The sequence below is a fragment of the Sceloporus occidentalis genome, unplaced genomic scaffold, assembly GCF_023333645.1.
Source record: "Sceloporus occidentalis isolate IW3139 unplaced genomic scaffold, rSceOcc1.0.p SCAF_90, whole genome shotgun sequence".
Lineage (NCBI taxonomy): Eukaryota > Metazoa > Chordata > Lepidosauria > Squamata > Phrynosomatidae > Sceloporus > Sceloporus occidentalis.
The window spans coordinates 53544-70732 of record NW_028317070.1 but is presented as its reverse complement, the minus strand read 5'-3'; the positions used below and the strand labels follow the sequence as shown (position 1 = coordinate 70732).

The 17189-nt window shown below is 37.1% G+C and overlaps 1 protein-coding gene across 1 annotated transcript in view; it reads left to right on the top strand.

Annotated features, from left to right (window-relative positions):
- Nucleotides 1-17189, top strand: part of LOC149284584 (activating signal cointegrator 1 complex subunit 3-like) — a 126618-nt gene that overhangs the window by 96682 nt on the left and 12747 nt on the right. Inside the window, exon 10 of the mRNA XM_089496453.1 lies at nucleotides 12810-12974. Within this exon, the coding sequence (XP_089352579.1) occupies nucleotides 12810-12974 (165 nt within the window). The remainder of the gene's footprint in view (nucleotides 1-12809; nucleotides 12975-17189) is intronic.

Here is a 17189-nt window from a genome sequence, read left to right as displayed (position 1 = left end):
AGTCATAGTAGTTGTCAAAAGTGTAAAATTACCATTAAAACCAAAGGGACCTCAGGTCAAGACAGCCTGTGAAATCTCTGAGGTGCTGAAGTTCCCCGCATAACCTCTTATTTTAGCTGCACTAAGCTCCCATTTTAGTAAATATACCCAAGGCATATATATCACCTCAACTGTGTAAACCAAAATGCAGAGCTAAGTAAAAATAACAGCTTTAATTGGCCCAGCTGACATCTTCAAGCCTGGCTCTGCCAACCATAACAAAGCCATTAAATTACTCAAGAGAAAAAAAAAATCCATATCCCACCAATTGTTCGTTTTATAGCTATAAGGGAGCTTGATTTTCCTACTAAGTAAGGTTACATGTTCTATTAAATAACATATGTACAGTATATACACGCACTGGCCACTTTATTAGGCACACCTCTTTTTGCCTTTATTCTTCAAGGCATACTTTCTACAGGATGTTGGAAACATGCCTCAGAAATTTTAATCCATATGGATTATCCATGATGGAATCACACCGTTGCTGCAGGTTTGTTGGCTGCACATCCATGATGCAAATCTCCCATTCCACCACATCTCAAACTTGCTCTGTTGGATTGAGATCTGATGACTGTGGGGGTCATTGGAGTACAGTGAACTCATTGTCATGTTCAGATGATGTGAGCTTTATTACATGATGCATTATCTTGCTGGAAGTAGCCATCAGAAGAAGGGTACACTGTGGTCATAAAGGGATGGACATGGTCAGCGATGCTCATTTGGTCCTAAGGTCCCCAAAGTGGGCCAAGAAAATGGCAGGATTGGCGGCACTTCCATATGTGCTTCCAGCGCTGTCTCCCTTGATATACTGGAGGGGGGGGATACTGTGGGCGGATCAAGAGGTGTGATGCATGATGTCACGCCTGAGATCCCTATAAAACCCCTGAGCTCCTTCATGTTGGCGCTCAGATATTCTGGGAAGTGCTGTATGATACAGTGTGTCCCCAGCTCTGTGCTCCTGTCCCTCTTGTGACCTGTTTTTGCCCTTTTTTTTCTCTCTTCTGCCTGTTTACTGACCTCAGACTGCCTCTTCACCTTGCTTTTGGAACGCTGCCTTCCTACTGACCCAGGATTGCCTATTTGACTTAGCCTCTGTGACTTTTGCCTTTTCCTATCTCGTCACAACTGCATATTGGGCTCCTCCTCCATACAAACTACAGGTACCTCACCGTACCTGACATTCTGATGGTGGGTTTAAACTTCCGCAAGTTGTTTTAACTATGTCTACATGCCTAAATGCATTGTGTTGCTGCCATGTTATTGGCTGATTAGCTATTTGTGTTAACAAGCAATTGAACAGGTGTACCTAATAAAATGGCCAGTGAGTGTATATAGAAGTGAAGAGATTTGACATTGTTATAAGTGACATATTAGTTTTTTTCATCTACGGTGGTTGAAGTCTATTTCTTTCAGTTTAACACATTTTTGTGTTTATAGCCAGAGACCAATTGGTTCCTGCATTTTACCTCAGTCTAGCTGAAATATTTTGATATGAGATAAGCCTGCAAATTAAACTTTGTGCCTTTTCTGGATGCGGAACAATGTTTTCCCAATCAGTTGCATGGTTTCAAATTATTTTTGTGTGTGAAGTCTTTCCAATTAATTTTTACATTCTAGATCTGTAATTGAAACCTGTCATCCCTGACCTTAGTATAATTAACTGGATTTATACCCAAAATGCCTAATGGCTTTAAAGTTACATGTATATGCTTAATGCATTGTACCTATCACATTTTATAAAACTCACAAAAAAGTTAGATACACTGTTCAAGATGGAAAAAACAACTTAAATTCAATATCTCTGGAGGCAAACACTTGTACAAAGTTGTCAGATCAAATTAGAGAAGCCATCGGCAACAATCACAGTTGACATTTGTTATATCAGAGGTTAGCATAAGCATAATTAGTGAAGTGATTAACGACAAAAGAAATGCAGTGTAATGTTCAGGGATCAATTTTCCATTTAAAACACTAGCACCATTATTTAAACTTACACAGGGCTCAGTTAATTATCTATTTTACAATATTGAAGAGCTGGATTTCTCAAGGCACGCAAGCTGTTCTGTCCCATCTGCAGGCCAGCTATTAAAAATGTGATTTGCAGTGACTCCAAACAGACTGTTCTTACCCTAGAAAAATCCACGGAGCAGGTGTTCATATAATATTACTTTGCAGTACAGTTAATATGACCCTACTGCGGAAATTGCTTGTCTCAATTGGTTTCTCCTTGGTGTATATGCAACTGTTGTGTGCATAAGTAGTGTGTTTCTTAGATGCACAGTGGATCCTGTAAAGTGGGATTATTAGCACTTTAATCCTGTTTATTTCCTTTTAAGAATCATTAGTGCATGTTTTTTTACCTGGACTCAATGCAATGCTTGGTGCTCATTCTTCCATTTGCCATAAATATGTTGAAAGCATTTTCATTTTGTCTTCTGATTGGTCTTTCAATGTCATAAAGCAAGGGTTGACTTCCAAAATCCCATTTAAGATAAAACACATCACATTTTTAGAAATACCTGTGCTGCTTCCTTTTAGTCTTCAAAACATAAGGACCTTGCTAAGTGAATCTAATTAGATCTGCAGTTTCCTTATTGCTATAAAAGAGATCAGGCGGTGTCATGTTGTGTGTGTTTGGTTTTGGTGATGCTGTTAAATATCTCACTAGTACTTAATATTTTATTGTTATTTTACCACTGCAAAACAGGTCATTGTTACATGGTTCATACACTTGTAAAGCAACCTAGCATTGTACATCTTTGTTTAGACTTCCATTACCCTTGAGATCTTTGTGACGTTAAATGTACCCTTAGAATGCCACAGTTTTCCCAAATTCATCATTAATACACTGGGACTAGACATAGTTGTAGTCGGTCTTGTGTTTGTGTGTAAGTCTAGTGTTACCCGTCCTTTAGCTCAACTCAGCTTACACTGAACATCCACAATGAATTTATAGGGAGGAATAATCATGGAAATCAAGTCAAAATGAATGAATTCTGTAAGAGATCTGGTTTAGGAAGTGAGACAAGTCTACTTGAAATGCATCTCCACTATATTAAATGTATTGATTTAAATGTGAGAAAGACAACATAGAAAGAATGTAAACTCTGTATTCAGACCCACAGAATGAAGTGCAGTATGTTTAGGTTATGTGACGTACAGACATCTCTGACCATTCTCAGCTGAGCCAAGTAGTTTACAATTTTTTCTCCAAAAGGAATTCAACCCCTACTTTTATTTGTTGATATAAAGGCTCATTCAATCAGTTTGACTGAGCCTAGTGTTTTCAGTGCAGCCAGTGTTGCAGAAATGTCTTGATACAGAGGCATACAGCAACACAAAAACACACTCCTGGACACCGTGTGATCGCTTCATAGATGGAGGCGCCTAGTAAGAGTAAAGTAAGAGTTCGCAGATCATCCTAAGACCTCTGAGCTCCGCCAGCAGGTTGATTACAGGTACTGCAATCAACTATGCAGGTCAACGGAGCTCAGCTTTCCAATCATGTAATAAATAAAATATATTAAAAATGTAAAGTTTTTTTTTCATCCGGTTCCAAGAAAATGTTTAAAAATAATGTTTAATTTTATGATCAAGTCCTAAAAGTTATACTTCATGTTCCAAAAATCCTGATGTTGAAAGTGTTCAAATACCAGTATTTTCAAAATCCTGATGTCTCTTGTTTTCTAAAACATATAATTTTATGGGATACATTGAATTGGCTAGCTTCAAAGATGACCAAATGTAAAAATTCCAAATTGAAAAATATGCACCTCCCACATTTGAGCCCCTAGAAAAAGCAAACCAACAAAACCTATGCATTGGTGTTATCACTGTACTAACGAGATGTTTCTGAATACATATTGGGGTGTTGTTTGGCACTGACATATACCAAGACCTGTAAAATTATACCTGAAGAACAATGTGTAAAACAAAAACACAGAAAAATTACCACTACAAACTTTGACAAAGGCTGTAGAATTAGTGCATGGAAAGTTAAAATACCCTGGGGTGTTTTAAAAAATGAATGGTTTGTGTGTGTGGGGGGGCTTTGGCCGCCTTCAAAGATATCCCAAGTAGGACTTGAGGACATGATTACCAGATTTTTTTTAAAAAAATGGTTTTTAAATAGCAATATGTTACTTACATTTATTGCCCTATAACTAAAAAAAAAAAATACAATAAAACATTGGGTATTTCTAAACTCACCACAGGAATGTTAAAACATCCATTGTCTTGAAAGGTACAAGAAAAAGCTCTGTCCTTAAGGGGTTAAAAGGAAAATCTATTATTGCAAACATGATTATCCCCCTTTGTGTTGTCGTTATAAACAGCTAAAAGGTCACACATCCCCTACCTTTTTTTTTTAAAATCTTATTTCGAACACAAACATTATGTCTGCTCAGCAAGTGCCCTCATAAGACTCTCTGCTGTAGATATAGAGAAAAGGGGTATATTTATAGTGTTTTGAGTCATAATGGCAGAGGTTTATATAAAACATTAGTTGCACTCTCTAGTGTGCTAGGTTCTTCAGTTTCAATGATATCCTATAGGTATCTGATTTGTGTCACATTTAACTTTATCCGTTCTTAGCAAAAGTATGCGAATGAGGCAGAATTTTACCTGATTAATTCTGGGAGTTGTTTAGGCATTCAACAGTACAATTGTGTTTCTACACTTCATTTTTTTCTTGCTAAATTAAATGAAGTAGGGGGGAACAGCACCTTTTAAGAGGAAAGGACCAACCTCTATCCTGTATCACTGTATTTTTTATTCTGTTAATATTGCATTATGTATTAGCCGGGTGACCCGTCATCCGTTTTTAAAATTAATGTTCTATATTCTCTAGGAGAATATGCAGGGAATGTGAGCATTTATGTAAATGTTCTCTGCCTGGTTACAGAAAAAAAGATAAGGCCAGTCTTCACAATGCCATTTGAAATTGCTTTTGAAGTTAAAAGGCAGATTCAAATGGACATTTAAGGAGAATCTCAAAATTCAAACTTGCCTAATTATTTGTGATTTCAAAGAACAAGAAGAACTTGCATAATACTTGATATGCCGGAGAGACCCAGAGATTTGATTTTGAGTTTAATGTTCCAGTATCGCTAAAATGATTAAACACATCCTCTTTATTATTTTGAATTGTGCATGAATAGCCAGTCGTGGATTTCTTAAAATAAAATGTTATGGGAAAATCATTGTAAGGTGTATTGTTAAGTGTTTCTGTGGACCTTACTAACCTATTTTTCTTAGTTTTGTTACAATTTAATCAACTTGCTACATGACAGAACGGCCAGTACAATGCTTTGAGTTCCAAACATAAATGTCAATGATGGCCGATTAACCTCCCCAGTCTTCTATTGAGAACTTGCATCCCACTGCAATCTGAAAAATGTTGAGGTGTTATGTGGTCCTAAGAAAATGAAAACTAAATTTGTGACATAATTAGCAAGAAATCCACAAGCACTCAATGGGAAGTGGACTGTTTCCACTTAGATCAAGGATTCTAAACACAAAGTCTTGAGAGCCACAAACCGGTCAGGTTTCGTGGATGTCCCATCTTGATTACAGGCAGCTCAGTCAAAATATCTGACACAAACGTTGCATACGCGGTATGGTAATCAGGTAACTATAACTTCTCAAGTTTTACTTTTCAGACAGTCTTTGGAAGGGTAGATGGGAGAACAGCAGTAAAATAATAACATATGCTAGTTCTGTCACCTTTTGCCAAAGATTTACTAATGCCAAAAACAGATGACACTGCTCCACAAAACATTTTAAGGGAGATTTCATAGTAGCAAAGAAGTTCGTAAAAAACTGCGTTGCTGGGGTTCTCACCTAACGTATGATTTCATTCTGATTCGATTTATGACTAAAATATTTTTCAGATATTTTGTATTAAAACCAATAAATAGCTGATTATTAAATTGATGAATTTAAGTAAATGTCACAGTGGTTTCTATTTGTGTAAAGTAAAGGTATATTTTATATTTGCTGATTTAAAGATCTATTGATTTGTTTTTTTGTAGAAGAGGCTAGGATTTTTTTCTTCTGGTGACGCCTGTGTTGTTTTTCTTAACAACTGCACAGAGATTTGTTGAGGCAATGAACCAAATCCTTGTGAAAGCTGTAAGGTGAAGAACATCAAATGAAAACAATATTTTATGCAATTTCAGGGAAAAAATTAGAAAATGCCCTTTGCGACTGAAGGCCATTGTTATATGTACCTTGCATATAAAAAATATATCATTCTGTTTTGTATCAATCATTCTTTCAGTTTGAATTCAGGGCATAATGGCAATGCCTTAATTTAAAGATGATTTAATATGCACAGCAGATGCCCTCTCTGTTCTATTGTTTACAGGGAATATGCATATGATTATTTATTTGTCAATATGGCCCCATCATACTTTTTAAATTAATTAAATGCTAGCACCAATATAGAATTTTAATGTGTCCATTTAAGTGTTGGGTAGAAGGATAATGCAGCTATAAAACTATTGTAACTCATTCTATTTTTATTTAAATATGCCCATTTGAGATGCTAATGTTTTTAATTCTAACAAGCAAAATACATATTTATTTGTTTTGTCGTATGCAATATAACGCTTCTAAACGTAACCTTCAGCTACATTTAAAATGTAAATGTTTCTCTTCTACACTTTTCCCTATGGGAAAGATAAACATGTAGCATTGCTAATAATTCTAACTCAGGAGAGATGGAGGAAAAAAGGTTACATGGGCTTAGTGAAATTTAGGTTGACAGCAAAAATATTTATAGTTAACCCATTTTTACTCAGCCATGCCCTCATAAGGATATCGGATTGAAATGTCCTCCACGAGTTGCAATTCATTAAGCAAATGTGACACTTTATTTTCCAACCTCTTTGGTGCCGACAGAATTGAAGGAGTGAAACAGTCTGAAAATACCGAAGTCTTTTAAAGAAAAATAAATTGACATTCAAACTAAAAGTTTTTGGAACACGTTATCTCATGCAAATGGATGAATAAATGCAAACAGTCTCAACTGCAATGTGCATTTATTATTCAAAGTGTTAAACACCAGGCTTCCAGGTCCACACACGTGTCTGCATGAACATACATAATTTTAATTGCTCTCACCTTAGATGGAGTCACTTGTTCCAGGGCAGGGATATATCTCGAAATCCCTGCCTTCTTTTTGGCACTTTAATTCTACATGTGTCTGAAAAGTGTACCAAACAGAGGAAGAGAAACTACTGGGATACTCCATCAGCAGTATTCAAACTAGGGCTGCAACAACGAATCGATAAAATAGATAATGAAAATCGTTACCAAATCGTTACGTCATCAAATATAAGATGAGGGGTTTTTTCAGAGCAAATGCTCGCAGACATCCTCTGCTACTGTCCTCCACTTCCGCTGAAGCTCCGGTGTTGTTGGAAGATAGCACCTGCAATAGAAAAAGACCCAAAGAGTTTTCCAAGCCTGTGCATGTGGAATCATGATGTCACATACAATGCCTGTCAAGGATGGTTGTCAAGGGTTCTCCCTCCAGAGGTGGATCCAGTATATTGCTAGATGAGTCCTTACTAGAACTCATAAACTCTCACCACTTGGTACAATCCCACCAAGTCTTCTCTGAATGTGATCATGCCAAGCAAGTGGACTGCTGCCCAATATCGCTCAATATGCACCTGTTCTACCACTCAAGCTGCAGATCTGTGTCACACATCGGAGACCCGCTACCGGCAGCCAAGCTTGTAATTTGCCTGCTAGGGTGCTGGGCTCAAGGGGCCTTGTCTGTACCGTGCAATGAGGGGTGGAGGAGGCTCTGTGCTAAATGTTAAAACTCTAAACTGCTATACTGAAGCACCCTATAGTATAGTCATTTGATGCTTATTGTGTGAGTCTGTATCCTGAAGCTGTGTTTTGACTCCTGACCTGTCTGACTATTCGCAGCCTTGTGATTTTGTACTTCTGACTACCCGCTAATTTTACTGAAGTAGCACCGGCTGACTTACCTTTGCTGTGTACCTAACCTAGCTACCCTGTGCTACCTGCCCTGAGCAACTGATAGTGGTATCTCTTGTCTATTGGTATCTGGCCCTCCGGCAAGTGCTTTTATACCTATATTCAGTTCCCACAGTATTAGCCTCTACCGGAGCCTCCGCAGTGTTGGATTTTGGATAGGAATCTGCACATAACTTACATGCTCCCTGTGCCATACTCTCCCCCCACTCACACATCCATGCTATCGCACACATTTCTTCATTCATTCACTTGTTCATTCCCTCGTTCATTCGCTCAGACTCGTTCGTTCCCTCATGCCCAGATACTCGCTCCTTCCCTCATGCCCAGATACTCGCTCCTTCCCTCATGCCCAGATACTCGCTCGTTCCCTCATGCCCAGATACTCGCTCGTTCCCTCATGCCCAAATACTCGCTCGTTCCCTCATGCCCAGATACTCGCTCGTTCCCTCATGCACAGATACTCGCTTGTTCCCTCATGCACAGATACTCGCTCGTTCCTCCCCCACCCTCTTACCTGAACTGCAGGTTCCCCAGTGCCGCTCCCAGACGCAGGAACGGAGCAGTGTTATGTAACGTAGGTTCACGTGACTCCACTGGGTTCCTTCTTCCCGAGGGCGGAACAAGAGATGCTGCTCTTATTTTCTGACATTTTTTTATTTTGGCATTTTGCCATTTCCGGCTGATATGTTTCGGCTACCAATATTTCGGTGCATCTCTAGTTTTGGATTTCCCTGGTTTCCTGCCTTAGGCCTCAACCCTTTGTTAGGTTATCTAGGGTGAGGAAACAAACAATGTTTGTTCATTGTTCTTGCATAGGGACGATCTGGTTGGATATGCCCAGCCGCATGCTACGTGAGCATTAAAATGTAACGTGTAACCTGTTGTATACAGCCATCAGCTGCACTTATGTAAAAGTCAGCCTCCAGCTCAATCTGCCGATGTCACTTTGTTATCCCCAGTCCAACCCTGATGGAAAGGTCATTGTTTAATGAACTAAGACGTTCAAGAGGAGTTTTTCTTGTACTAAGTTTTTGCAAATTTTGCAATTTGGACATTATTTTACATTATTTACTCACCCAGCAACTGACTCACAATACACGTTCCCAGTGCTTTTTCAATTTGTGAGAAGAGTCAGCAATTAGTACAGCCCAGAATTCTCAGAACCATTGGAACAGATGCCTGTGAAACAGGTGCAAGGAGCTGTGGAAGAGTTTAGCGGTCTTGCACAATTAATTCATCATGTCACAGGAATCCAGTTTTTAACCAGTTTTAATACATACATTTTTTTCTAGAACCATCAAAAGCTAAGGCAAACATTGGTTAACCAACAAATTATGTGCCCACATTTACAAAATACATGTAAATAAGGTTATACCAATAAATTTGATATACAAAACACTAATTTATCTTATGTTGCACGAGGATTACTCTAAGCACATCACAGATCCAGCAAATTGCTTTAATATCTTGGATTAGTTGTGTTTTACACCTTGAAAGTCATAGTATTCCATTACAGTTTACTAATTTGGGTTGTGTTATGGTACATCTGTTGAATTTAATACCTGACATGGTTCATTTCAAATTGATAACTGTTGCATCTGTAACATTTGGGCACAAGTATTAGTTTAGTTTTTTGCAATTATACTTCACATACTTGTTAATGGATGTTACTCTACCAAAATTATAATTATCATCATATGTTTTTTCAGTAAGCATCTGTTATGTCCTCTCATTTTCAATATATTTACATACATAAATTTTAGGAAGGGTATCTGTGTCTATCTATCTATCTATATGCGTATCTATATTATCTATCTCTATATGGATATCTATAGATATCTATGGATAGCTATATCTTGAAGAACTAACCAAAGCTTTTTCTGTGGAAACATAATTTGGGTTATAAACAGCAGCTTTCATAAACAGTTATATGCAACAGAATCAACCAATTATTAAGAATAAGCATTTTGTTTGTGATTGTTTGTTTCTCAGATTTCTTTTGAGCCACTCAAAATGGGGGCTATGTATAGTTGTCATTTATAATGGTTCTTACAATATTTTTATTAAAACCTTTCAGTTAAAGTGGTTAGTGGGTTCTTCAGTCACTTCTTGATAGCATCATTGTGGTTGGGTACAAAGCGAAACATTTTAAAATTGTCAGTCTAAATATTTATGGACGTGACTGTAAATGTCCCAAAAAGGAGGACACTTGTCTGGTAAGGAATCCACTGACCCATGGTGAAGTCAGCTGAGTATTTACCTTGCCTGCTGCCCTAGAACTGACACAGTGCAGAGTGCCCCTTCTGTAGCCACTGTACCTACTCGCTGAGCCCCTTCTGTAGCCACTGTACCTACTGCTGAGCGCCAAGATATGACATCACACCACAGACAATTGAGCAGCGGTGCAAAAGGAGGCCTGGCTTCCCCCGGTTTTGTTGCAGAGGAGCTGCCCCCCCTACACCGCCTCATAAGGGTAGTCTAGAATACATCTCTGAATACAGCCTAATGATAGATGTGTTGTACTGAGCAGGGTTGTCATAAGCATGGTACCTACACACTGTAATATGTAAGACTTGTCACACAACAACCATTACTTACATGTCATGAAAAATACAGATTCTTTTTTTGAATTATCCATGTCTAGACATCATCCCAGCATTATAAAGCATACTTAAAACAATATTTTTGTTTCAATGGGTAACTAGCAATCATGACATGCAATTTTTTTTTTTGCACATGCCTTTTAAGATTTTTAAGTCTAATTATTTTACCGTTTTCATAATTTTTTTTATTTCAAATGTAAGGTACATCACATTGCATCCCTGTGTGTGGATGTGTATATAGAGATAGATATCTCTTTCTGTTCTGTCTAGAGCAGCCATAGTGCTCAACACAACCAGTATTTTTTCCTGTTGATCTCCTTGGTTGTTAGTTATCTTTACAAACCTCCTAGTTTCCTTCATGGGAATCGCACAAGCACACACAACCAAGGAGACATACTAATGAAACATTGAAATATTTACTAGTCATTTACTGAAGGAAACTGTTTATCATCCAGTGTACAATTACATAGTTGTAATATTGTATGGGATATGTATTCTTATACTCAGAGTACAGAGGAATATCGAGTACATCTTCAGCACATATTTCTGATACTTGATATCAGATTGTGCCACATAAAGGAGTATTACCTGAAAGATAAATGTCCATTGCTTTCAAGGGACACAATTTGTAGAGCTACTTGCTTAACATCCAAGTTTCCACTGATTGATTCCCTCTGATGATTGAGCTTCATTCCCATGTTTTCCTTGGTGCTTTGTATATTGTACCCCCTCTGGTATGCCTTCTGTTTTAAAATAAATAAAAATGTGAATTTGAGTTGCTACATTTGTGTACCTAGAAATTATGTTTCTTGGCTTGCCCTGAGAATTGGCAGATCAATGGGTTCTGATCTGACGTCTGTGTTCCACTGCATGCTTGGTTAATGCACTGTATCTATGTGAACTATTCAGCACCTTTTGTTTGGTGTATTTTTCTATGGTTCAAATAAAAATGTTGTGAGTTGAGCTTTGGATACAGCAACACATGGTGACATTTTCATCTGTTTGATATGTTCTAATTTCATTGTGGACATTTACTTCTTAATTGTCATTTTGGTTCCAAAAATGCAGTGACACTAGAGACTGGAGATAATTAGCTTTTTAGCCTCGGCTGTTTTTTTGTTTTTGTTTTTCACCTATGTACCAGTGGAATAGAATAGATCTCTGCCAGTTTGACAGCACAGAGCTTCTGTTTTGTAATAAAACTGCAACAGAATCTCTTAAAGGCTGTTATAATCTATGAACTACGTGCATTTACATTTAATTTAAGCTTAAGTGAACCATTTGTCAGTACTTTGTCTTCATTCTTTGGTCCCTGATTTGAAATTCACAACTTTTTAGAGACCATGCAAAGTAGAATAGTGCTAGTTAGTACCTTGGCTTAATTTTTGAGCTTTGAATGTGATATCTTTCAGCAAACATATAGCATAGGATGTCAGAACTTAGCTTACATATCATTAATGTACAAATAAAAAAAGAATAGACATGTAAAAATAAATAAAAGTCAGAAATGGAGATTCACACTCATGGTAATTAACAAGCAGCATGATAAGAAAAAGCAAATCAACATTTCTGACCACATCATAGTTTTTTATCCAGATCATCTTGCTTAAAGGACCATGATGTGGTCTGAAATGTTGATTGGAAATGTTTCACTGAGAAGTAAATGCTGCATTTTCTCTGCCACTGTCTGTCCACTTGCATATATATACCGGTGTGTGTATATATATATTATATTATATTAACCGTGTCGACAAGGGTACTCATGGAAGGCAATGACCCCACAACTCAGCTTTCAAACAAATATATATATATATACACACATATATATATATATATATATATATATATATGTATATATATATATATGTATGTATTTGTGTGTGTATATATATATATATATTTGTTTGAAAGCTGAGTTGTGGGGTCATTGCCTTCCATGAGTACCCTTGTCGGCACGGTTCTGTTAATGTATCAGCTGTTGACTTGCCTTTATCATGTTTGCCTTACTATTTTCTTGCAAGATATGCCCACTTTGGTCCAGTTTCGTGCTTTAGGAAAATAATTCCCAAATAAATAGACCATTAATAATGTTCTTCAAATGGTCTTCCTGTGTGAATTAATATATATTGTTTTGATTTTTGTTCACAGATGTTAGTTACCACCCCTGAGAAATGGGATGTTGTGACCAGAAAGAGCGTTGGAGATGTAGCTCTGTCTCAGCTTGTAAGACTGCTGATATTAGATGAAGTGCATTTGCTTCATGAGGACAGAGGGCCAGTACTGGAAAGCTTGGTAGCACGAACACTACGACAGGTAAGCAGAGTCTGTATTCGCCACCACAATTTGTGGTGTCTGTGACCCTGCTGGCTCTCTCCAGAGAGGGGCTGAACTTCCCACAATGGTACCCTAGTAGTACATAATGATATAAGAATCTAGACAGACACATTCCTCCACGACTCCTTACGGTACTTCCTGTGGTAAACAATAGGTTCAGTTGTAAGCACTCAGCCTGGTTTTCCAATTAATGAAAGTCTACGTTAGACCAGACTTCATTAGCATTTTCATAAAACAAAAGCTCAGTACGGTGTCTGAGCAGGGAAAATCACTCAGTGTTATGAAGGTCACAAGACTGACAACAATGCCAGAGTCAAGGTCAACAGATAAAGGAAGCAAAGTAAAATATTACCAAATTACCAATATTATCAGTGCTAACTTAAATTACTGTATATAACACTGTATGCCAAATGAGATAAATATTTACTGTTAAGGTTGCAAATAGGCAACAATAAAACATATGTTAGCGGTCTCTGAAAAAGACAGAACTACTCTATTAAAATATGCTTACCATGAAGGACAAGACTACCACAGCTGAGAACAGACTACAGTCAAATAGCTTGCCATATTGGGGGCATCCCTTGCTCAATTTTTAATTCATGTACCATTACAGAGAAAACCTCTACCTTAGCATATCATTCTGATCCCATCTACTAGGTCAGTGTAATGAAGTATGAGACAAATGTCCTATGTGTGAGGGAACCAATAACTGAAGACCACTATATATAATATATATATATATATATATATATATATATATATATATATATATATATATATATATAATATATTGGATATAAAAAGTCTATACACCCTTGTTAAAATGCCAGATTCTAGTGATGTTAAAGAATGAGACAAATATAAATCATGTCAGAACTTTTCCCACCTTTAATGTGACCTATAACATGAACTGGTCTTCAGTGGACTTTGTCTTTTGTACTTGTCCTCCGTGTTCTACGCTCCCAACCAGTCCTGCTATAGCCTGACACTTGTAGTCCCATGTAAATGCTTGTGTTCAAATTACATTCCCCCCCCCCCCCCCACACAACTATTGACAAGTTTGCTATGGGTGCTTTTCACCAGTCTGAAATGTACAATCATAAGGCTTTTTGAGAATTGCATATAGCTTTAAGAGATTCTCTTAATAAAGGCATTGTTTTATACCCGTTGCATGCTGACTATTTCTTGTATGAAAATCTCTGTAATAACAGCCTGCCAGATGTAAATTTATAGGTTGCTTTTAAACACAATGTGGTGCATTCATTCTTCCATCCCACTTTGGTTAGGTAAATATCACAAACAGCCATGGCTGCAGGAAATAGCAACACATGTAGGTGCCCCTATTGATGTAAATGTCTTTTATGACATTGGTATGAGTGATGCCACAACAGCTCTGTTAAAACTACATGGCAGCAACTTGAAACTTTTACTACCTAAATCTTGTGATATTCCACAGTATTTGCCCAGTTAAAATTAGCAATAGTTATTTAAGGAGTGTAAAAATCAGCACATGTAATAAGATTTCTAAAGGTTAGGAACAGTTGGAAGCCAATCTATTAGAGTAGATTATATTTTTGTAACCGGTTTGTTTTAGGAGCGTTTTGATTTCTGTTTTGGGCAGATGGTTAAGCATCATCTATTACTTTAGGTTGAAAGAGGGTGCTATAGAAATCAATAATATGTGTAAAGGAGAAAGAACAATGGGTGAATAAATGGGGGAGTAAGAGATGCTTAACCTACCACTCCTTTTTTAGCATAAAGCACCAAGCCCTGCTGTTTGCATATTTTAGTTTCATTCATTTCACACTGTAAAAATCTGTTGGTTTCATTCCAGAAAAGGTATGAATGCTAAAACACATCATTCTAGTATTGTCTATGTATAGAATATCAGATCTGTCTTCCTTTTTTGTTCTTATACTACATGGAAACTCCATCTAGGTTCATTGTGCTACTGTGATTTTGAACACACCGTTGCTATATTGAACAAGAAGTTTATTTTTTGTCTAGTTATTGAAGTGGACATTATCAGTAGTCTGAGTGCCTCTAAGACTCCCAGAGCTGTCATTATGAAGTGTTGGCGATGTCAGAATTGTCATTTAGGACTTATGATTGATGTCGGCACAATGACAGAGCAGGTGAAAGAGGAAAAAAATCTCTTTTAAACTTTTTCGTTTTTGAAGTTCACCTTTGGCAAACGTTTCGCATGTAATGTCTACTGCGGAGCATTCATTGTCTTAGTATTACTGTTAGTGTGGATTGTAATAATAGAAATGATACAGACTTATATAAAGGGCACTGAGAGCTATTTCACCTGTGATCCACACTTTTCCAATTATGGAAACCATTTTTCTTCAAGCCTATAAACAAGTATATTAAGCCCTGTCCTGTTCACCCTTAGTCCCTAACTCTATCAATGCCTTTTGTCACAAGTAGAAATAAGAAGAACAAAAATGCCTGCCTATTATATTTTATACATAAATAGGAAGAGAAGAATAAAATGAATTATGAGAAATGCACATTCTTTTATATTTGTGTAAGCTCCATACTGTTTGGTATTGTCTGAATACGTGTATGTTTTTCTATAATCAGAAACGGGAAATTGTTTAGCAGTTTTTTGCAAGGGTTTTTTTTTTTCCCTTTTTTAACTCTCATGTGTACATTTGGTTATTGATGTTTTGCCTAAGGATCATGTTCAGAACAATTTCCTGCGCAATATACTAGTCTTACCTTTTATTGTTCACTCCCTTTTCCACTTGAGACTCAATGGAGCATGTAATTGTATCATCCAATGAGTATATTTAGTGCTATATAGGCAGTTTACATACGTAGTTCTCCCTTTCCATGAAAATTCAGATTTAATGTTTATTCTTTCACAACTGTGTGAATTGAAGATATAATACCAGGGGAGATACAGTGAGGCATATAATTAATGTTTCAGACTTTTAATGTAAAAACATAAAATCGCAAACTGCTTGATTCAACCTATGCTCTGGAAAGAGATAGTACAGTATTGATTAAAATCAAAATGCAGCTTTAGTACCAGACTAGCTGAGGAATAAAACCAATTTAAATAGAATTAATTCTGCTCAAAAAACCTTTTTATGAAATTTCTTACAAAAGGAGTCTGTTTAAATTTTTACTTGGTTGACACAGGGAGAAAACATGCCTTTGGGGGACTCCGATGCAAACGCTCTTGGTTGGTTTCTTAAATTGCCCCTCTCACCCCAGGTTTTACATTAAATTATTTAACTTGCGGCTCGAATGAAGCATACTCAGCAGATTTGCAGAGCTCTCTATGTGGCAGAATTTGCCTTGTTCAGTCTTATAAAACTCCAGAATTTGTCTTTGAAATAAAAAGTGGAGGCACTTTGGAGTTTATTCACTATTCAGAGGTAGGTGGTAGGAGGGTTGCGTTTTCACCTCCCTGCCTTCATGAAGGTTCCATTCCAGACAAGTTATTCAAAAGTAGAGTTGCTCATGTCTTGTTGAATTGAGTTGCTCATGTCTTGTTGAATTGAGTTGCCTCACTGATGAAACTATTTAGTTTGCAGGTCCAGCTCAGGCCGTTTTGGCCCTTTCTAATCTATAGCGAGTTTAGGTAGTTGAAATCCCAACTCACCTGCCATCTGCTGTTTTAGTGAATAAACCCCTCAGTCTGTTGGCTTGGTCATTTTAAGCAGTGCTGTGCTGTTTAGAGTTAAGGCTTATGTTGCTACACTTGTATCCATACCATAGAAGCACAAATCAGAAAAGGGATATTGTATAAGGTGCAACTTTTAAAGCCTGGTGTTGTCACTGTAGAAACCAGCAGAATGGTCCCGGCTGCAGAAGTAACTATAGTCAGGGTTGTACAGAACAGAAAAGTTTGCGTTGTAATGTAACATGTGCAAAAGTACTCTGTATGGTTGCAAAGTCCCATTTTGTAATTTTTTTTAATGTTATCTCGATATTGTGGTTTTATGTTACTTTAATTACTAAATTGTCAGTGAATGAAAGGATTAGAGTGTTGTGCTTTGTGTCAAACCAGCATGCATTTGCATGGTAATACACTACATATTGTCATTTCTTTTGCTTAAACTAACATGCTATTAATGTGCCTAAAATGGCCACAAAGACCGTTTAATGCCAATTTGCAGAGTGATCTTAAAAACGGCTGAATGTGTTGATAAACTCTTCTGGTGCAGATCATTATGC